Source organism: Melozone crissalis, unplaced genomic scaffold (genome assembly GCF_028551555.1).
Source record: "Melozone crissalis strain CALT ecotype California unplaced genomic scaffold, PUWL_Pcris_2 ptg000029l_1, whole genome shotgun sequence".
Lineage (NCBI taxonomy): Eukaryota > Metazoa > Chordata > Aves > Passeriformes > Passerellidae > Melozone > Melozone crissalis.
This window is the reverse complement of record NW_026535807.1, coordinates 3,577,337-3,599,517: the sequence shown is the minus strand read 5'-3', so window position 1 is coordinate 3,599,517 and position 22,181 is coordinate 3,577,337. Positions and strand designations below refer to the sequence as shown.

Here is a 22,181-nt window from a genome sequence, read left to right as displayed (position 1 = left end):
CAAGAGGAGCCAACATTCCTGCTGACCAGACCATCAGGGGCTGGGACATGCTGTCCACAGGACAGCTCTGGGCAGCAGCAGGAGCCAAGCTCTGCTAACACAGCAAAGGAGGATTTCTTCCCAATGGCCACCTTCAAATTTATAGGGAAAAGAGAAAATTGGGTCTGGTTTGCATTTCCTCAGAGGCACTGGAAGGTTTCAGCCATCAGCTCCTGGACCCAGCAGACACCTTCCTTGGACAAGGGCTCTGCCTGTGCTGCTCCCACTGCCAGGCAGGACCTTCCCTGCAAGCTCCAACACAATTCCACATGCATTATTTATCCCTCCTGCTAAGTCATGCAGTGAGATAATTACTTAACTATTCTAATGATATTTTGCAGCGGCTGTACTCTGTTATACTGATTTTCATGAGCTTGCTTTTGCTGCATGCTTTGAGAAAAGAGCATATTTTCCTGGAGTATGAAAAAGCCCAAGTTTGATTCATTTCAAGTCTAAGAGCTGGATGTCAAAAGTGAATTTTTAGAATTGTCAATATATTCTTAATTAAAACAATGTTAGTATATTATTTGATTTCTGCTGTATCTGCTAACAACCACAGAAGACATGTTTATTCATTAATCTAATGAAATTTGAAAATAGTTATTAACAATTTGTACATGTTAATGACAAAGTTTTTCCTTCTAATAGAATGATGTTTTCCTGTTAAAACTCTTCAAGACTTCAGTTAGCATAATTACCAAACATCTGAAAGCTGAGAGATTGGCAACATTTTTATTAACAAACTTAAACTCAAGTCAAGACACATTTGCATGTCTTGCTTACCACCACATTAAACTTCACTGGGATAAATGCTCATCTTCAGACTCGGGGAATTCTTACCATAAAACACTTTAGAATCAGGTTTTTCTGTATACTCAACATGATGTAAGCTCCACAGCAGAGCAATTAAACAATTATTTATGTCTCCCTACCCCCAGGATGCTCTTCAGGCTATGCATGATTCAAGGTGTACTTGCAGCAGTTAACAGCATTTCAAAAAACTCAACAGTCCCAGTAGTTCAGAACTGGTTGGAAAACTTTTTCTGCCTGAAGCCAGCAATTCTTCCAGGAGGAACTTGGCTTTAAAAGCTGTTAACAATAATACCCTGAACTGGAACAAGCAGGGAAAGCAGCAAGTCACGATAATCAACCTGTCTTACCTACTAATAATCTGCTGGGTACACAAGCAAAGACATGGCTACAACTCCAGGGAGAGGGAATCTCATCTTTTTGATACAAGTGAGCACATAGATCAGGCTCATTGAAAACTGCAGCTCTGCAAAATTTGGTGCATCTCTTGGGTTTTTGTTACATTCTGCTTGAAAACAAGAAATCTTTGGTCACAGAGGTGCTTTCTTTAAAAAAAACAAACACAAAAACAAACAGAAAAGAACATGATCCAGAATTGCAGCAGTCTCAGTCTGTTCAGACTTTAGAGGCTCCAGGAAGACCAAAGAGAAGTCTGAGAAGTTCTCTGCCTACATGGACACAGAAAATGCTATTTCCTGAAGTCTTTGTTTAGAGCTTTATTCAACACATTTCTCAAATCTTTTTTATCTATTAAAAACATCTACTTGAACAAACAGTCTTGGAAAAAAAAAAAAAAGCAAGATCACAAAAGACAACCATGTTAAGTTTCATGTCAACTTCTTCCCTTTCTTCTCAGTGCCTCAATCCCAGAGGCCTGATCCAGCCCTTGCAGCTGACAGCAAAGTGCTGTGCTTCTGCAGCCTCTGGAAATGACTCAAAAAAATCAATGCAAGGAGCACAAGGTCACATTCTCCCCAAGCATCAGCTACCTGTTGAACCAAGGCAGACTTGCAGATGCCAGCACACTCGGAAATAGAGCCACCAACTGTTATTAAACTCATTTCCAAGCACAATGTCTGTATTCCCACAGCCGTGACTAAATAAACCTGCTCCTCACACTACACCTTTGTGGGGGAAAAAAACCAAACCACTCATGCTTGTGACAGCTTTTATAAACAAGTAAGTGCAGTACACAGCTGTACAAGCTCAGAGTTTTGAATTCAGAGTGCCAGTGGGAAAGTTAGTCTGGCTTAAAACTCAAAAAAATGGCAAGACAGGAAAAACTAGAGAGATGGAAATAAAACCAAACTACTGCTCAGTGCTATCCTTCACTGTCCCTGCACATTAGGGGAAACCCTGAGAACTATAACAGGTACATTATTACAGATCTTTTCCCATTACTGGCTTGACATGCTGGGCCACTGGCAGCACAAATGCCTCTTTCAGGCACAAGAAGTGAGATTGTCCTCATGTTTTACATCTTTGTCAGTGCACAGGCTGAACATGAAGCTGGGATCTCCCATGCACTCACAGAGCACACATGATATTCTGCCCATGTTCTGCTTGTCATTGATTTTTCTATCAATTTGTTAAGTTGTAATTGGAAAAATAATCATCCCCTTCATAGAGACAGAACAGCTTTTCCTCACCAGAAAGTTTCTCTGTTGCTTTTTTCAATGCTGATTCAGGTGTCTGAGCCCAGCAGTGTAAACTCCTGGTGTGCACTTGTACATTCCCAGCTGATGGAAGCCAGGAACCTCATGGAACCCTTCAGAGGTTCTGAATGCAAATGTGAGCTCCCAGCTGGCAGAGGTGCTGCCAAACTGTCACTGCCAATAAATCATCTCATGAAGCTCAACATTTCAGTGTGAGCTCTGCTACTCCAGCCCGTCCCTGTGCACAGCCCCACAGTCCCATGGATGCACGGCTCAGATGCATCAGATCTTCCTGACCTCAGAAGTTCAGCAACTCACAACTAACTTGACTCACATCCGGCACTAAGTACTCCTAATTAATGACTCTTAATTGCTGCCAGAGCCCTGTATTCCCACACCCATGACAAAGCATGCTCTGCTAACCCCTATGTAAAATTGCACAACTCTGACACCCCATGCCTTTAGTACCACACAGCTGAGCCATTCCTCTTCAGGAGCAAAGACATCACTGTACACGAGAGAAAATAAAGGTACAAAAAGTATCCAGCACACCATTCCAGCAGCTCAGCATCACTTGCTTTCTGCCTGCCCTTGCTCCTTTTTTTTTAACCATTATCTATACAGTTCAGAAAGGAAGATAAACACTGTTCATTAAGTCTGACTTCACATGCAGTTTTGCAGAAGACATTTCAGAAACTAAAGTGTTTCCCAAAAATGAACTTTACCTCCTACAATCTGTATGTGGACTTCATAGTGCATTTACTTTACAGACAGGTAAATGTATGCAGGTGAGTTACCTAAATGTCCAGATTCACAGTAAGTTAAGACTTTTTTGGGGGAAAAAAAGTCATGTCCAAGCTGCCAGGCCCCTGCTCACAGTGCTGGAGGGTACAGAAACACCCACCAGCCACTGGGAACAATACTTTCCTCCCAACATTTCCAGCTTGTGTGTGCCCTGCTGGATCTGACCATCTCTGGACACACATTGTGCTTACACAAGGTTTGCAGCCCTGCATCCCACAACAGGAGCACTCCTGCCCACCTTGAGGGAAGTCCAGGCTTGCTGCTATGGGATCACTGCTGTGGCTCCAAGAGCCCAGGAAGGAGCAAAGCAGCCATGGAGGAAGAGCAGTGTGCAGGTTAACTCACCCCCCTGGGCACAGCTGGGTGATGCCCAGCACACCAAGCTACCTTGAGCCCAGTGCTGCTGCCACTCACCAGCACAGCCCCAGCTGTCCCTGCACAAGCCACCCTCCCTCCCTGGTGCTCTGACAGAATCCCAGAGCCACCAGACTGCTGCAGCAACTTCTGCTACCCAAGGGCTCCCCTTTCAACACCTCTCCTCCAATTAAGACCCACTGCCCTTCCAATCAGCCAGCTGCTGTCTCTTCTCCACCACTCAAGCTGCTTGTGTGTAAAACCAATAAGACACACACAAATTCCCCCAGAACAATTCACCATTTTTACGTGATGCAGGTTTACAAATTGCTAAGACTATGCTGAATCACAAACATTTCCTAAAGCTTATTACATATTTCTGTTGAATTGATCCACACCCATAGATAACAAATGAAAATGGCTTTATTCCTCCTCAGGGCACCTGTAATAACGGAGCAATGGCAGCAAACAGGCACCAAGCAGCTCCCTGGCCCTATTAGCATTACAGAGGGAAGCCTCCCCTTCTGCTGCTAATGATGTGCTCTAGCCTGGATCCCCAGGAGACAAATGACTGCACTGGCTGATTGACTCCATCACAGGGCCACCATCCATCAATGTATTGCCTCTCTTATTGAAATCTCATCTCGGGAAGAGAAAGTGCTCTGTGCCACTTCCAAAAACACAGTGAAAGCACTTTCAGAATAAGAGCTCCAAGATATAGAATGAGAGCCAAATATTTCAGCAGAGACACACATTTCCAGCAATCTGAACAGATCAGCATGCTTTGTCCACCCAGGACAAGTAAGATTTACATCCTTCTGCTAAACTAGATCTTTTTAATTAAACAAAGGAATGAAACACGTCCCATAGACATAAATTTCTTGATCAAATTATAACACAGACAGTGAATATAATCATACAGATTAAAAATGGCATCCTGAGGATATTTAGCTAGCTGACTTGCTAAAGGCTGAATTCCAGCATCTCTCACACAGGCTGAAATCAGATTAACATCATACAAGCCCCACTGTCACCTGCAAACAGAAGTGAAAAAAATATAAACCCTTCCATGTGTTTATTTACTACGTAGATAACAAAAAATCAACCAAACAAACAAAAAAACAACCCTCCAAAAAGCCCAACAAACCAAAAAAGAGCCATTCTATTCCATTAATAAATACCCCTATAATGTATAAAACACTGCACATTTGAGACTGGGGTGCAGGGAGTAACCCACACTCTCCACCCATTGGGAGCAGTTTTCTGATCAGCTTTACACCACTGAAGCCACCAAATCCCAGCAGTTCTGCACCCTCTGTCCACCTCCCCAAATGGACCACATGAAGCTGCACATGAATTACCCAGCCACAGTTCCACATGCACAAAAATAATTTACTTCAGATAAAATATTTTAGATTATGATCAGTCTCACTTCTGTCTACTCAAAAATATAAATCTGAAGAAGACAGCTTTATCTCAGGCAAGATATTTCGTCTCACTTAGCACCTCTGCATGTTACAAACAATTCATTATAACTCTGAAATCCCCATAAACAATCTGCTCGAGAAAACATGTCTAAACATTTATTCCTTGTTTAGCCCTAAACAAAATCCAAAACTGACTTGTTTTGCTTCCATTTTATTTAAAGACAACCAATCTGGTAAGATCCTAAAACGAAAGTTTTTGGAACTTCTGAACAGAGAATTATAGAAGGGCCTGGGTTTGAAGGGATTCTAAAGACCACCTTGTTCCAACCACTCTGCCCTGGGCAGGGAACCTTCCACTACCCCAGGCTGCTCCAAGCCCCATCCAACCTGGTCTGGAGCAGCTCCAGGGCTGGGGCAGCCACAGCTTCTCTGGGCAACCTGTGCCAGGGTCCTACCACCCTCACTATGAAGAATTTCTTCCTCTAATACCTAATCTAACCCTGCCCTCTGTCCAGTTTGAATCCATTCCCCTTGTCCTGTCCCTTCACACCCTTGCAAAAATTCCCTCTCTGAATTTTCAGTACCTTGATCCTTGTGGCATAAGGGTGAGCTCCACAATCCCAGACCAGTGTCTTATAAAAGATCACATTCAGTTCAACTCAGGTCTCCTGGTTTCATGATCCATATTTTAGATCCCTACAAGCCCTTTTCCTTGTGAATTTTTACTATTATTTAACAGAAGATTGGCTGGGGGTGTACTTTGAACTTTCAGAAACACAGAGAGAACTTCAGGAATAAAATACTATCAAAGCAACACCCAGTTATAAGCAATTAAATTTGGGAGAACTGGAGATTCACATGATTTGGAATACAATGAGTTAGTGAGCAGTCAAACAAAACCCAGTGGGCCAGCAGAGAGAAGTGATGCTGCTCTCTCTCACTTATATTTGAGCCAGTCAGAATTACTATCTTTGCCATGTTTAACAGGCAGTGATTTTGCTGGTGCACCAATTAGCACTCTGCTACAAAGAACATGCTCCTAATTAATAGCTGGTTTATGGGAAGAGCAATGTTAAGGATCTGGTTGTACCTCCAGATGCAACAAAAAAGTGCAAAAAGGAGCTCTGCTTGATGTAAAGGAAATCTGTCTGCACAGAGACAATCAATGTATTTAGCATATGTCAGCTGTAAAAGGAACTTACATAAACGTAATGGAGGCATTTCCACATCATTTCTGGTGTATCCTGTAATCCTGGACATCTGCTTAGGGTAGCATGGATGGGCTACTCAGTGTTCCTTGTCTTTTTAAAGTGACACTAAGGGAAATTTGCCTTTACCTGTCTGAAACAACTTCAAATAAACACTCACAAACCCTCCTGTAAGGCCTCTTCCCTCTGGAAATGGCCAAATTTCTCCTTTTACCTTGTGAGGAAATAGCCCAGTGCAAAGAGAGAAAGTACAGCTGCAAGGCACAGGCACAGTTTGTATAAATCCTGTTTCAGGTCAGAGCTGTGCATTACAAAACTCCAGCACACCTTGCCAGTGACCTACATTGCAGGACTGGAACCCACTAACCTACAGAACCACCTGAAATCCCACAAAATAGGTCAGTGGGTTTCCTCCTAAGAAGAATTCCCCAGACAAGGAGAGATGCTCATGAAATAAAGGACAAGCAGAGCACATGCTCCGCCTGATGCAGGAGCTGTGTCTCACTCTGCTGCCATATTCCTGCAGACAGCAGGACCCCCCAGAAGTGCTGTGAACTTGTGTGTCCCTCACCAAGGGACCCTGGAAGGACCTGTCTGTTCAAGAACAGTGGAGCAGGAAGAAAAGGAGCAGTGCCACAGCAAGGAACAGTAAGCCAACCAATAATGCAAAGCAGCTGGAGTAGGAGTGACACCCGATTCAAGATCGGCAGTGAACTCGCCCGGAGTTATGGCAGGGGTGCCCAAGTCACAGCACAAAGCCAGGTGTGCCAGCCAAACAACCCATCCAGCCCACAACACACTTCTTGTCTCCTCTCACCCCTCATGAGGGTCTTGGGTCTCATGCACTTTCTTCAGGGAACTAAAAGTTCAGCCAAAACCGAGTCCCAGAGTGCTGCACGCTGCAGGGGAACACCAACACTGAGCACAGGACACTCAGGATGCCACAGGGAACCACACTGTGCATCCACCGCTTCCCTCCTCTCAGCTATCACTCTGGGCAACACTGCACACTGTCTTATTTCCAGTTCAACCAATTCCTCTCAGCAGACAAACCCCACATCAGGGTGCAAACACACCCACCAGCGCTGCAAAGGCAGCAGCAGCTGATGGCAACATGAAACAATCAGGGCAATTAGGAAAGGCATGCAGAGAAAGTTGCTCTGCATTCCTCTGCCTACCAGTTCCCCACAAGGACCTGTTGGGAGCCAGGGGTCAGCATCCCAGTGGACTCCACGTCTGTTCACAGCAATAAAAGAGAGCTGCATGCCCTCTCCTCCTACACACACACACACACACTTTGATTTAGATTCCCATCTCCCAGAAAAGCAGTCTATGGAGGAAGGAAAAATGAATAATATCCACACTGCATATTATCAGTGATGTATTAACACGCTCAGTGTCACAGTTTATCCATTAGATCTTCAGAGAGGCTCCACAAGAAATCAGAGATTAAATCCTACCACCCACAATTAACCTGAACGTACTCTACATAAATATTATCAACACCCCTTTTTCATGCTGAAGATTTTATTATTTATTTTAACCAAAAGATCTTTTATCCTAATAAAAGAAGGAAAACAACCAGGTATAGCTACTGTTACTTAGTAGGACATTCAGAAAAAAATATGATAGAAGCAAAGTGAGTCACAGGAACCACCATACTCCCTATTGAATTTGCCACCCACAGCTTCTCAGGTACCCAAAGCTGACAACCATAGCAAAGGGGTATTGCCTTGGTGCTGCACGTCAACACTGAGGATTCTCCCTGCTGAGAATGATTTCCCAGAGGTGCTGAGATCTAAGAGAAATCCTGGGGTGATGGTAATGAGATCATTAATCAGAGCCAAACACCGCAGAGAGCAAATCAGGACACAACTCTCACTTCTTTCAAACAGCCAAAGTACAAGACACAGATCTTATGCCAGGGTTATGCTTGCACCAGGCTGACAGATAATAGCTGATCTGAAGCTGAACAGCTTCATCTGCTCAGCTGAAAACTCACAGACTAACTCCAAGCTGGTTTAAAAACTAAGTGTAGCATGAATCTGCACCAGAAGTCATTCATAGTGGATCAATACTCCAAGCCATGTGGCTGAGACACATGTGGTTCTGCAGTGCAAGTCACAGATTCAAACTTGGTGTGCTGTCAAACCACAGCCCCAGAATTCAGGGTTTGCTGTGAACCATCAGCATTGTCTGCTTGTCAGATGGTGTTTGCTCCTGCCCTTGGCTCCTCTGCCCTGGTGGGTTTGCCAGAGCCAGCAGCAGCACTCCCCAAATCCACTCAGTAACAGCCACTCACTTTTAGGCAGTGCTGGGGAATAAGGGATGAGACAAAAAGGATCTTGAGAACTCCTGGCAAACATTTTGCAAATAGGTACTGTGCATAACCAGGCAGAGTTCCACTGCACCCTCCCCTACCCCAAGAGCAGTCCCTGAGGGGACACATCCTCAGGATGCTCCAGTGGAACACTGCCACAGCCCCAGTGCAGCCAATGCCTCACTCCTGCCAATCCAACAGCCATTTAAATTCAGCAATCAACAGGAAAAACGGGGATGATTTAACAATAGATTTAAACAGCCAAATAGTAAAAGAAATATTCCAGAGTAAAAGCACCAACGCTGCTTCCACAACAGCTTTTTTTAGACAAGTTACATATTCCATTTTTATAGAAATTAGGCCATCTTAAGGCCAGCTATGATGCTAAATAAAACCCACCTTTATGCAAGTGAAAGCTAACTAACTTGAGAGAACCAAATTAAACCACTTGGCTTCCAACCTACACCACAGCCACACATCACTGCAAGAGTTTTCAGAACAGTCCTGCAAACACATGGCAAATAAGCAGGGCACATATGATTTGTATGGAGGTCAGGATCATAAGCCTGATTCCTCATTCCAGGAATAGCAGGACTATCTGGTGCCTATTCTGGTCAGCCCAGCTTGGATGCAGAAGAGAATACTTCTCCACAGTGCCATGGACAGTAGTTTGCCTCCTTCAAGGTAGTTCAGATCCTGCAAACATGAAAATTTTCTGCAGAACTAAAGGGAAACAAAGGCCAGTATCTGACACATCTGTTCCATAAAAAAGAATTCATGTATAAATATCAAGTTTTAGCTCAGCCACCCCTCAAAAACAAGGATGGCAAGAAGGTCAAGCACTACTGTCATCAGTCCTTGGGCATTCCACAATTCACATCACTTAATGCAAACTCCAAACCTTGCACTTCAAGCATACAGGTATTAGCAACAAATAAAACAGAAAAGCTTGCTCAATTTATACTTGCAGAGGACACACACATCTCAACTCACTTTTGTAGTAAAAGCTCCCATTGTTTTATTAATTTGCATATCAGACATCCATTTGTTGCTTTCACATTTTCCACTGACTTTAAGTGCATTTCTCTGCACTCAAGGCACATTGATGATAAGAGGATGTGGAGTTTGGAAAAGAAAAGCATTCATCCCAAATTTAGAGAACAATTACCATCAGAGAAGCTCCACCACATCACACCACTTGCCTATTCATCCAAAAAGAAAGTTTCAAAAACCAGTTTCGCTAAAATCTCCCCCTAAAATAAGGAGGGGAGCAAATATTGACTTCACAATGAAGTCTGAAAACAATCCCATGTAGCAATACTTCCAGCCCTGCCTGGGAGGAGAGAGGAAGCTACAAGAGGTGTACAGGAACACAATATATGTAAACTATCAGAGAACCAAAAGAGAAGAGGAGCAAGAATGCCACTACGAAAAACAAATAGAAACAGAGAGCCATCACCTACCCCCAAATAGGAACTCACAGGAAATACGAGGCCAAATCCTGCCCTCACATTCTTAGGAAACCCAAAGTAAACTTTCCTTCCGTGTTTGAAGGAGCAATGGATATTGGAAAGGAACCTCCATCTGTGCAGCAAACTTCCTGGCAGCTCCAGTCTTCTCCTGAGTGCAGGGGCTGGTGCTGCTACACCAGAGCAAACCACCACAAGAGCCACAGGACACAAGTGAAAGTGGTGACCAGCAGCAGTTCCCTGTGCTGTGACAGCAATAAAAATCTCCAGGAAAGGAATAAGGCACTGCAAGCCCCAGCAAACAGCTCCCCACTGCTCACTCTGCAGCCAGCTCAAGCATCATCTCACCCAGCTGAGCTCTGGTGTCTGTGCCATCATCCTCACAGAAGGGAAACAGTAAAAAAACTCCTCATACTTGCCTAAATAAAAAGTAATAAAAGTTTAACCATAAAATAGCAAGAATCCAGGTGAGAAAAGGAAGTTAGTGACATACTGTAACAAATCCAGTATTCAAGTGCTACAGGTTTAGTGTAATCTTCGCACAACAATTCTTCAGAGATGGATTTGACCTAATTTTTATTTAAAAGTGCACCTGAAATATTTATAAACAGCTCCTTGAAAAAAACAGTTGAGTGCAATTTAACTGTTTAGCCTCTACAAGGATTTTGACTTGGCAGGTCAGCTCTAAAACTCAGTTGTTTGAAGCTCCTTTTAGGAGATCCTAGGGAAAGGAGATAGTTGGATCTGAGGAGATAAAACTTCTAACTGCTGCCAGCCACCCCTCCCACACACCAACAGATTATATTGAGTCTGAAAAAATATACACACGGTGAGAATTAGCTCAGGGCCTCACCAGTTCTTAAATAAGAGAATATTTATCAGCCAAAGTAAATTCCACAACAAATAACTGGCTTCACAGCAGAGGGAGGGGGGAAGTAGGTCATACCAGATCTTAAAAAAATCCCTGGGCATGCTGTCATTGCACACAATAATTTGATGAAAAACAGTTGCCTCACCATGTCTTTCACTACTTGGTTGAGTTTTTTTTTTTTAAAGTGAGTTTGATAAATTTCCGTAAGTGTTACTGAAGTAAGTCACAATGAAGCAAGGCAGTTTTAACTGTGCAAAAGTGTCATCAACTTGTCAAATTGCAACTTAAAAGTCAAGCTCATCAGACACCTTATATTTCAAGTAATAAATTATCAATCATAACTCATTAAGTATCTTTACATCAGTCATTTATTTTAAAAATTCTGAATAATTTCCAAGCACTGACTCGTACGTCACATACCATAAAACTCAAAGTAACACCACAAATAGCTCTGACCTCCCAGAACTTCCCAGTACACAATGCTCTCTCACAACACTCAATCACTCCTGCTTTCTCTTATATTTATTCATAAATTATACAAATATGCAAGAAGACATGATGGGCCATTGAGTATTTTAAATACTTTCTCAAATTCTACAAACAAAAGCCATTTTAAAAGCAGCAAAAATGAATAGAAAGCTGATGAATTAAATGAATTAAAATTAGAAGCCATTCATAAGGGTCCATTAAAAGCTAAACAGAATTACAATGTTCTAGACCCGCGGATCACATCTGCAAGTAAGGCTACAGCTCTTAACCTGAAATCATCGACTGCTATTGCTCTTAATGGCCCTTTAAAAGACAAACCATCCTACTACTGCAACAAACAGTTGGAAAATTATCTCTTCAAAAAATAAAAACGCAAAGGCTTGTGCGAGCAGGCTGCTGCTGCTCTCCCAATGAACGGCAGCATGGTGGCCAATGAAAATAACAGTGTCTGATACAGGATAGATCCCATCTGGGCTCCTACATCTCATCAGGGCTCTGCTCCCACTGGCACCCACGCACTGGTGTGACACTGGGAGCGTTGGGCACAGCATGGCCACGCTCCTGAGGAGCGGTCCAGGAGCAACACATTCCACCTGAGCCTGCCGGGAAGCCAAGGAGCAGAAACCCACAGCAATCAAACGTGCTGGGAAGGTTCAGCTGCACGACTAAATAACACTGAACGAGCCAAGAATGAGCTCCAGGTGCGCGCAGAACGCTGCTGTCCCAAAGCTGCACCTAACTCAATGCTCTAACCACGCCATTGAGCGGTTTAAGTTCAACACCTCTGTACATTTTGTAAAAAAGCACAGATACTTGTAGCTGATGTGCATCACAAAAAGCAAAGTGAAGCACTTCAGCGCTCTGTTACTGTAACTCAGAGAGTTCCAATGGCCCGAAAACATGCTCCCCATTAAAAATGTAGGCACTTCACATTGTCTAAAGCACAGTGCTAACAATAACAATCCAACACGCTTTCACCTCCTTTGTCAATCAAGCCAAGACAGCCAAGTCATGCAAACAGCCTGCTGATGAGAGCACCTCAATACACAGCTGCACTCAAGGAAAACGACGCCTCTCACAATGGAAACCTCCCAGACTATTTCTTTGGCAGAGCACTGCAATGGGAACTCAAATTTGGAAGGTACAATATGAACAAAATCAGAAATCAACATGGTAGAACAAATCACAAAAAGAAAAGCACAGCACCACGTGCCTGCTTTAGCGACAACTGATACTGGCAGGACAAACTTTCCGAACCCTCTAACTGAGAAATAGCAAGTTTGGGGGCTTTTTTGAGATTAAATTAACTACTGCATGTCAGACTCACCACCTCACAAAGACCTCCACAGTTTCTCAGAGCGAGGCAATCACAGAGACCTGACAGCTAAAGCTTTCAAAAACCCGCACCATTCCCACACTGAGCACAAAGCCGATTCCTTTCTGATGACAACAGTCACCGAGAGATCAACATCTCACGGAGAGAGTTGTTCTCATGGCATCTTTAGTTTCAGCCGTTTCCTTTCTCACTCCCTAATCCTAAATCATTTCCACTCCTTTAGAGACACAGGTAAACCTCCACCCAAACCACAAAAAGCCATCTGACCCAAACCGAGTCAGAGAGTTTCTGGCTGGCTGTGCATCTCCAAAAGGATCTCTGTACACCAGCAACAACAACAACAAAAAAAGGGCACAGAACAAGAAGATCCAGGTTGCTGCCACATCCACGAAACATGTCTTCCAGCTCCAATTAAACGCTTGAAAGAGAATTTTTAAAATCCGCGAGCTTTTGAACAGGGACAGAAGGGACCGCATCGGGGGAGAGAGGGGATGCAACCAGCCGATATTCAGGCAGCAGAGAAAAAAAATCAACAAGTCGGCGCAGCCCAGCGCGGAACACGAGCCGCGTTCAAAGGTGCGGACGTACCTTGTGGAGGTGCCTTTCCTGACATCGCAGATGCTGCATTTGAAGGCTTCGGCGCTGTTCCTGAAGGTGCACACGCTACAATCCCAAAAGCCTTCGTCGGCTGCAGGTTTGGCTTGCCTTTTCGGCCTTGAGGAGGGGGAGGGAGAGGGGAAGCGTGTGTGTGTACGTGTGTGTTTGGGGAGGAGGAGAGAGGCGGCAGGAGGAGGAGAGAGAGAGGAGGAGGAGGAGGAGAGAAAGAAAACACACACATGAGAAACCATGTTACAGAGCCCCGAAACCCAGCGCCTGCTCGCACCGCCGCTCTCCCGCGGGGCCGGGAGCAGCCGACAAACCCCGACCGGGGCCGGGCCCGGAGAGGTGCGGGGGGCGCCGAGCTCCGCCCCGGCCCCGCCGGGCCGAACCCGCCGGGCCGGGCCGCCCGCGTCCCCCCGCCCGCGGCGGGAGGGTGGGAGGGTGGGTGGGCGAGTTTGCGGGCTGGGAGGCGCGTTCCCTCCTCCACCTTGTTAAACCTCCCTTTGTCTGGGAGCGGCGAGTGCGCGGAGCGGGGAGTGCGAGCGAGCGGAGCCGCCATGGCTGCGCTCGCACCGCACCAGCCCTGGCACCGGCGGCAGGCTGGGAGACACCGGCACTCCTCCTCCTGCTGCCCTTCCACGCTCCCTCCATCTTAGGAGCCTCCCTCACTCTCTCCCCGCCCGCGGCCCCCCCTCCGCCCCGGCCCCCCGCGTACCTGGCGGGGCGGCGCGGGCTCGCCGCCCCCTCCCCGTTCGCTCCCTCCATCTTAGGCGCCCCTCGCCGCCTCCCCCCGCCGGGGCCGAGCACACGCCGGCGGCTGCCAGCCAGGGCCTACCCGCCGCCATCCCTTCGGCCGGGGCCGGGGCAGAGGCGGCCGCGCCGCGCTCCCTCCATCTTACCGCCTCTCCCCGCCCGCCCCCGCGCCCCCGCTCACCTGGTCGGGCTCTTCTTGTCGCCCATGACCATGGATCGGGGCCGCCCCTGCCCTGCGCACAAAGAAAGAGGCGAGGGGAGGGAGGGCGGGGGGACGGGGCTGCCTCCGTCCAGCAGACTCCGGCTGCTGCGCACCCCGCGCCGCCGATCCTGCCGCTGCCAGGCTCCGCTCCGGACTAGCAGCGCAGCGCAGCCCGGCGCCCTCCCTCCTCCTCCTCCTCCTCCCTCTCTCTCCCTCCCCGCGCCGCGCCGCTCCGGCGGGCGGAGCTGCTGCCGCGCCGCGGCCAATGGGGGCGGCCCCGCCGCCGGCCCTGCCGGGGAGGGAGCGGGGGGGAGCCGGGAGCGCCCCGGGAGCGCCCCCTGCACCGCCCCGCCGGGTCCCACCCCCGCCTGTCGGAGCCCCCGCGGGCCGCCCCTCCAGCGCCGCGGCCCCTCCGCGCCGTGAGGGCTCGGGCTCTGCGCAGCCCGCGGGTGGCCCCTTCCCGTCCCTGCCCCCTCGGAGGGTTCGTCGCCCGCCTATCCCCCGGAGAGCGGGGCTGCCGCGGGCGGGACGGCGGCGCACGGGGGACGGCAGGCCCGCTCCGTGAGGGGAAGGGCAGCCAGAGCAGGCTCGCCCGGCCGGTGGCTGCGCCGGGAGTGCCGGAGCGGCTGGGCAGAGGGAGACAGCTCCTGCGGCGTGCCCTGACCTCGGGGACGGGCTCCCGGTGCCCTCACGGATGCCTCGGCTGCCGCCTCCGTGAGCTGGCTTCAGGCGCGGGGTCAGGGCAGCGGCCCGCCCCGAGGCCAAGGTGTTTCGACAGCGCTGCTGTAGTGCTGCTTCCAGAAATGTTCCCATCAGTCCCTCAGTGATCTATCGACTCCACCAAGCACGGGCTGTGCTTCTGCAAAACTCCTGAGGTGGCAAAACGTGGCTTTCCTAAAAAGTGGCATTCTCCAAAAGTGGCGTTTCCCGAAAAGCAGCAGTCCTGCCCTGAGATTCCCCACAGCCCCTTGGGGCCTGTGGAAGCGCTGGCAGGGCGGGCTGGGATGGTGACATGGCAGGCATGAGCTGTCAGTGCCTTTGCTGAGCCCCGTTCACATGGGGCTGCTTCCCCTGCAGCAGCCGGAGGGGACGGGGACCGTGAGCAGCTGAGCAAGGATGGCGCAAGGGGCAATGAGTGAAGGGTAAAAAGTTGGTACAGCCGCACACGGCTTGCAGTGCAGGCATTCTTTCACTGTGCTCTTCCACTGTGCTTTCCCACCTTCTCAGTGGTGACTAAACCAGGCAAACATCTCCCATCAGTGAGCAGCAAACTTCATCCCCAGGCAAGGCGCAGGGCAGACAGGAGGGATGTGGGCAGCACAGGGCTGTACCTGAGAGAGTGGTGAGTGGGGCTGCAGGGAGAGCGTGGTGACAGCCTGAGCATGGTTAATCCATGGCTGAGTACAAGGGGAAAAAATAAAATTATTGCTTGAAAGCAAACCAATGTAATTGGCTTAAAGCAGGATAGGCACCTACATAGCAGGAGGCAACATAACCATGTCCTGTGCATTAAAGCTTTAGGAATCTGGACTCACAAGCCACAGAGGGTTTTTCCCTCCAGCAATGCCCATTTTAACAGTCAAATCATGCTGACAGAGTCACCTCCCATATTTAAGAGCTTCCTGTAATCCATTTACTCTACCCAGCTCCCCCCCATGCCCACCCAGGTAATTTAACCCTTGCTGTCACCTCCACCAACCACTTTCATTTCCAGACAGACTTCCACTGGCTTTTTTCTTCACCACACAAGTTCCTGAACAATACAGCAAGATGCAGACATACTCCAAGGGCAGAGTTAAGGTTGCACAATTATCACATGTAGGAAGTGTCATTTTCCCATTGCATCTGCTGTTTTCCAAACATTTTTGCTCTTTTAGATTATAGCTGTAACATTTGCTTTGGGAATCTGTGTGGGAACAGGAGCTCAGCAGTGCTTGTGGGGTCTGGTAAGCAGAGACGTGGTGTGCAATCACTTCCAGACCTTTGTGACAATGGAGAGTGTGGGGACAAGAACAGCACCATTCTTGGGGACAAGGTCAGTGCAGAACCTGAGAAGCAAAGAAAGGCAGAAAGCACTGAAATTCTGACTTAGGCATGGTCCAGCTCCCATTTTCTGCCACAGGTGTTTCCCTTAGCTCCACAGTGTTGTGTTAAGCAGAGTGACAACCACCACAGGCATAAAGTAAGTTTTTGTGGAAAGAACAGGGAGCTGTGGCCCATTTTTAGAAAGCAGTTTATCTCCTAAAAAAAGTTTCAGGATTGCTGTTTTCATAGCAAAAGTTGTTTTCTTTCCAAAAACCTGCTACATCCTTCGTTATCAATTCCCCTGGAAACCTTCCTTCCTTGACAAATAACCCTTTCAACGTCACGTGTTAAAAACTTGGCAAGCCCAGCACAGCATGACTTCATTCAATCCCGTGCATCCATCAGGAGGTGATCATTCCCAGTTTGTTAAACACCCTTCAAGCCACAGCTTGGGGTCTCTTCCTTCATGGAGGGTTCCAGAGGAATGCCAAGGCCACTGGTGGGCTGGTCCAGACAGAGCTTTTGGGGTGCTGTGTCCTGCAAGCAGCACTTCCCTGCTGGCATCTCCAGACACCAACACACCAAGACAGGAACCACTGGCAGAAGTCAGGGCTGAAAATACAGTCAAGCTAAAGGGCAAGATCCTTGGTGGGGGTATTTCTTTCACACTCAGTGAATTATCCTGCCAGCCTCAAAATTCACCAAGGCGGCACAGGTAGTGCACCCCTCTGAGCACCTGAGGATTTTTAATGGAGTTTGGGCTCTCGTATCCTCGCAAGGCAGCCTTGGGCAAGTTATTTAACACTTCGCCTTAACTCCAGTAGTCTGGATTTCAAAACTGTAAGGAATGAATTTTCTAGGCTCCCACATGGCACAAGTTTTCTAACTCATTCCAGCTAAATGGTTTGAACTTCACAGTGATGTTCAGCAGGTCCTAAATGCGCCTGAAGGAATTCCCACCCTTGCCTACAGAAGATGCCACTTTCTCATTGATGCCAAATGTGTGCTGTTTGAGAGTACTCTCATCTGTGAGAGGATCCTGTTAATCCACTTCCCACCCTTCCCTCACCACGTGGGTTTTTAATGACAAAATCCTTGTAAAGAGACCTTGCTGCAGGTGTTTCCAGGGCACAAGAGACACGGCAGTGGGGAGGGCAGGTTCACACACAGGCCACAAACCTCTTGGGCCAACCTGGCAGCCTCAGCCTATGCTGGGAGGTCCAGAGCAAACTTCAGTACATCCTTCATATCTGAACAGAGATGTTGGGATGAAACAGATGGAGCTTCATTCCCCTCTGAGGCTCAGCATCACCCGAATAGCATTGCAGCTACTCCTGCTTCAGCCCTGAAAACAGGCAACAGCCCAAACCCACAGTGTGGCAGTCCATCTCCCTCCCCAGAGCAACTGGCCAGAGATGCTCCAAGATGCACTCCCGAGATAAACACCCTGTTAGCAGCTTCTTCAGCACAGTGAGACCTCCAAAACCTGGGGTGCCAGGAGCACAGGGGTAATTCTCTGCACCTGGACCATCGGTATAAAAAGGATTTAAAAATAAACAGGGATGCTGCACCCAGCCAAAGTCACTATTTTTGCATAGGGTTCAATGCCAAATATAAATATTAACTTGAGCTTCTCAGCCCCCTTGGCCACTGTGGTAAATACACATTTTTTTAATTTTGCATCCGACATGCGTAACTTCTCAGAAGTGACTGCTGCCCTGAACAGCCCAAAGTCTAACCACTAGTAAATGACTTTGCTGTGGATTTAATAAGGAATTTGTTATATAGGAGTTGGAATCAGGCTCAGGACATAGATCTCTCTATTAATTTTGCCAGACCTAGAAGGATCAGAAGTGATGCTGCCGCTCTCCGGGGCAGGGAAGTTGCGTATCACCACACAATTAGCACCTTTTAGTAGAAGTGGGCAGAAAGGGAAATTAGCAATTGAGGGTAGAAATGGTGAACCACCTACACAAGAGCGCCTTGACAACCAGCATTCATTTTGCCGTGTCCTCCTGAAGAGGCTTAAATGTGTTTAACCTCCACAGGTTTCCAGCATGAGGAGAAATTGTCCAGGAGTGGAAGAAAAAGAAGCTGTGTGAAGGCCAGCAGACTTCGCACAAGGCAGCATAATGTTTGCCATGCATAAGAGCATCCTTGGCAAGGCAGGCAAGAGCCTGTGCTTAGAAGCCTGGAAGTCTTCACCACAAAATAAAATACCAAACCAAAAAACAAGCATTGCCCAGAGGCACTGGTGACCAACATACTGCACCCTCTCTTGCTCTCAAAGCACAGCGTTAACTGCCATGGGGTTTGGGTGCTGATGCCAGAGAGAAGCCAGGAGGAAGCTACTCTTGGAAATCTCACGTAGCACTTGACAACATCTTTGAATATATGGCCCAGACTGAGTTCATAAGCTTTTTGGGAAGAGCATTGTGCTAGGGATTGTATAAACACAGAGCTGGCTGATGGATGGCCCTGGTGCAGCACAGAGATGTATGCACACTCCAGCAAAACTCACTGAATTAACAACCATTTTGGCTTAATACAGGGACACTCAGAGACTTTACTGATAATTGGGGGGGGTGGGGAAATGATAAGCAGAAGTTACCACACCGTGTTCCATTTTCCAAACTTCAGGAATGAGCTGGATTCAAGGTCACATGGGATATTTTTAGTTGTGCTGGGAGCACAAGCATAGCAAAGTGGGCAAGGGATGAAGCAAGAAGGAGCTGGAGAGATAATTGGTAGAGGTCCTCATAAAACTGCCTGTGGATTGAGCACTACTTGATATTTCCTTTAGTGACTCCATTAGGAAAAGGAGATGAGAAGATGAGAATGTCACACTGAAAAAAGAGAGCAACTTTGAGAGAGCAAAGTGGAAATGGGGTGAAATACTCTGTTACTGGCTTTGGCAGCTGGCTGCTTGTAGTCAGCCTTTCTCACCTGGAGCAGAAGCTCATTGGTCTGGCACACAGGAGGGAGAAGAGCTGCCTCAGGTGTTTGAGTGCCACTGGTGTGACAGCTCCTGGAAAAGCCTATGCCAAGCAGGGGTGTCAGAAGGACCAATGAATAGAGACAGGGAAGCATTTAACACCTCTGAACAGTGCACAGGCAAGATCTTGTTGGAATTCTCCAGCTGAAGACAAAAATGCATTCAAGCAGGGACAAGCATGGAGAAGAGCTTCTAGGATGGCCAGGGGAATGGAAAACCTATTGTATGAAAGGAGTCTCTACAAGCTCAACTTTTCTCAGCCTGGGGAAACAAAGGAGTAGGTATGACCACTGTAAAATGCACTGGGGAAGGAGGCAGCACATTGCAGCAATGCAAGAGCTCTTAGACAAGAATGAAGAACACAACTGATCCATGCTGGACATGTGGGATGGAAACTAGACATCTCTTTCTAACCTTCAGAGGAACACGGAATAGAAACGGCTTTGCAGAGGGAGGAGCAGAGGCACTCAATGTAAAGATGGACCTTGATCACCCACAGAAGGAATCACCCAGCAGAGCAGCTCAGTCCCTGTGATCCCGCTGAGGTCAGACCCCAATGCTGTCACCAGAGCCCTGTCTCTCCCTTCTCACCCTCCCACACCAAAGGATCTCATCTGGCTTGTTCCCAGGCAGCAGATTTCAGTGGATGTTCTCTCAAGGGAAGGGAAGACGTACAGGGAGAGGAAAACTCTTCATCCAGCTTTTGTGCCGAGAAACGGATTTCTCAAACATCCTGGGATCTCTGATTTGCTTCTAAATTTGGTATGTGGGTTTTTTCCTCCCAGAAAACTTAAAACTTCCTGTATTCAGCAAAATAAGGGTATTTTTAAAGTTTTCTTTCTTTCTTTCTTTTTTTTTTTAAATCTATTTTTAGATAGTCTTTCATGATTTCTTTGGAAAAAAGTTGTAGAACTGAATTAGCAAGTGATCAAATGCCGACTATCAGGAACTTCAAAAAGCAAGCCAAAAACTTTCTATCAGAAACAGCCTGCCGAAGAGCAACGTAGGAGAAAAAGGATCTGAAAGATGAGGAGCAATATGCAAGCAGCAGCCAGTGCCAGGAATCTCCAGGGTCTGTAAACCCTTAAAATGCCAGACAGACTGGAGTGAAAAACAGCCTGAAAGGTAGAGAGGCATAAAACTCTCTGCATGCAACAGCGTTAAATATAAAACTCGGCTGAGTAGTAAAGAAAGCCAACAAAAACTAGAGGCTCTAGCTAAGCATCCTGCAGGCTGTACTCTACAGATAGCAAAGGCTGTGCAATTTAAATCTGTAATCCCCTCCCAAGCAAAGAGGCTTTTGCAACAGCACAATCTGGATGTCACCAGCATATGAATAGGCATCTTGGGACTGATCTGGAGAGCAGAGGTCAAAGTTTAGTGATGTATGTACTTGTCTCCCTAATGGATCTTATTGATTGTTATCCATAGAACAAGCAACATCTCCAAATCTGCCTCCCCCTTTGGGCTAGATGCTGGCAACCAGGAAAAAGCACCTTGATCTCCTAGGTCCACGCTGTTTGTAGAACACTGGAGCCTGTGATAAGGAAACACACAAAGTTGCTGGACAGACTGGTGAAACCCAACAAATGGAAAATTGTCATTAGATCTGTGTAACATCTGCATAGCAATGATATGTGGGAGCACCAGTGTCAAAAAATAACTCCTGATAAAATGTATTTAAAATATTAGGATGACATGAGTGAGGGAAGTCAACATCGCAATTCAATCACCTGAGTGAATTATGCATTGTGGAAGGGGCTGAAAAGCCCCAGTACAGGTAAAGTCAAATTCACACTTGTCCAACCACAAGTATTCCAGCCAGGCACCTTAAATATTGCAGTGAAATTGTCCTGTGATACAAAGTGGTGGCAGTCCATTGCTATCTCCACAGCACAAACACCATTTTGTTGAAGCATCTTCAACAGGAGAGCAAAAATGGGAAAAGCCCAGGAGGATGGGACCAAAAATACCAATGTTTTGTACTCCTAGCACAGTGAGCAGTGCAGTGGCAGCCAGCCAGCACGGTGGTGTGAGCAAAGCCAGCTCAGGTAGGGCACTGGGAACGCCCTCGGGTGGAGACTAAGCTGGTAAATACCCAAGGTAAGGGTGATTATCAGACCTCCTCAAACTTCCTGACTTTGCAAGGTAGAGCCAGAGAAAGCAGGCTTGCTCCAGAGACTTTGGTGCTCACAATTCTAGCTGCTGCCAGAAAGTGGGAGTGGGGAAAAAGTGGGAAAAAACCCCCAATCAGCTCTGTCGACAGTATTTCAGAATCTCAGAAGCCATCCCATGTGGGTTCGAGTTCAGGAGGCAGCTCAGGCAGCAGGGAGGTCCTGGCTCTCTACGGAGATGTTTGTCCACCTCCATAAGCAAACACAAGGTCACTAGGGCTGGTCCTGCTGATGTGCAGCCTGAGATCTGGCTGTCTGCTCTGGCCAGCCTCATGCTCACCCATCTCCCAGCTTGCAGGCTGGAAAGGGGCACAGGAGTTTGGCAGCGCTCCCCTGGACAGCAGCAGCCATTTCCCACCAGTGACTGCTGCTCCTGGCTCTGTGGGATGAGCAGTTTGCTGGCAGGGGTTGCATAAACCTGGTTATCCACCTGCACATCCTCACTTTGGAAACAATGGGTCTGCTCACCTTGAAAAAGCAGAGAAAATTGGGAGTGAAAAGCCAAGTATGGACTGTCATGGATGTTGAGCCACAGCACAAAGCAGAGCAGCAGCAGCTGTGTTACTCCAGTGGAACTGTAACAACATGATCCCAGCCCCTGTCAGGAATGTTGTTGTTCAATACACATCTAAGTCACACAACAACAACAA

The 22,181-nt window shown here is 47.4% G+C and overlaps 1 protein-coding gene across 1 annotated transcript in view; it reads right to left on the bottom strand.

Moving 5' to 3' along the window:
• The window catches only part of RYBP (RING1 and YY1 binding protein), a 40,671-nt gene extending 26,167 nt beyond the window's left edge, over positions 1 to 14,504 (bottom strand). Inside the window, exons 1-2 of the mRNA XM_054281010.1 lie at positions 14,317 to 14,504; positions 13,371 to 13,496 (exon numbers count right to left, since the gene is read on the bottom strand). Of these exons, the coding sequence (XP_054136985.1) occupies positions 13,371 to 13,496; positions 14,317 to 14,348 (158 nt within the window). The 5' untranslated portion in view covers positions 14,349 to 14,504. The remainder of the gene's footprint in view (positions 1 to 13,370; positions 13,497 to 14,316) is intronic.
• Between the last annotated feature and the right edge of the window lie 7,677 nt (positions 14,505 to 22,181).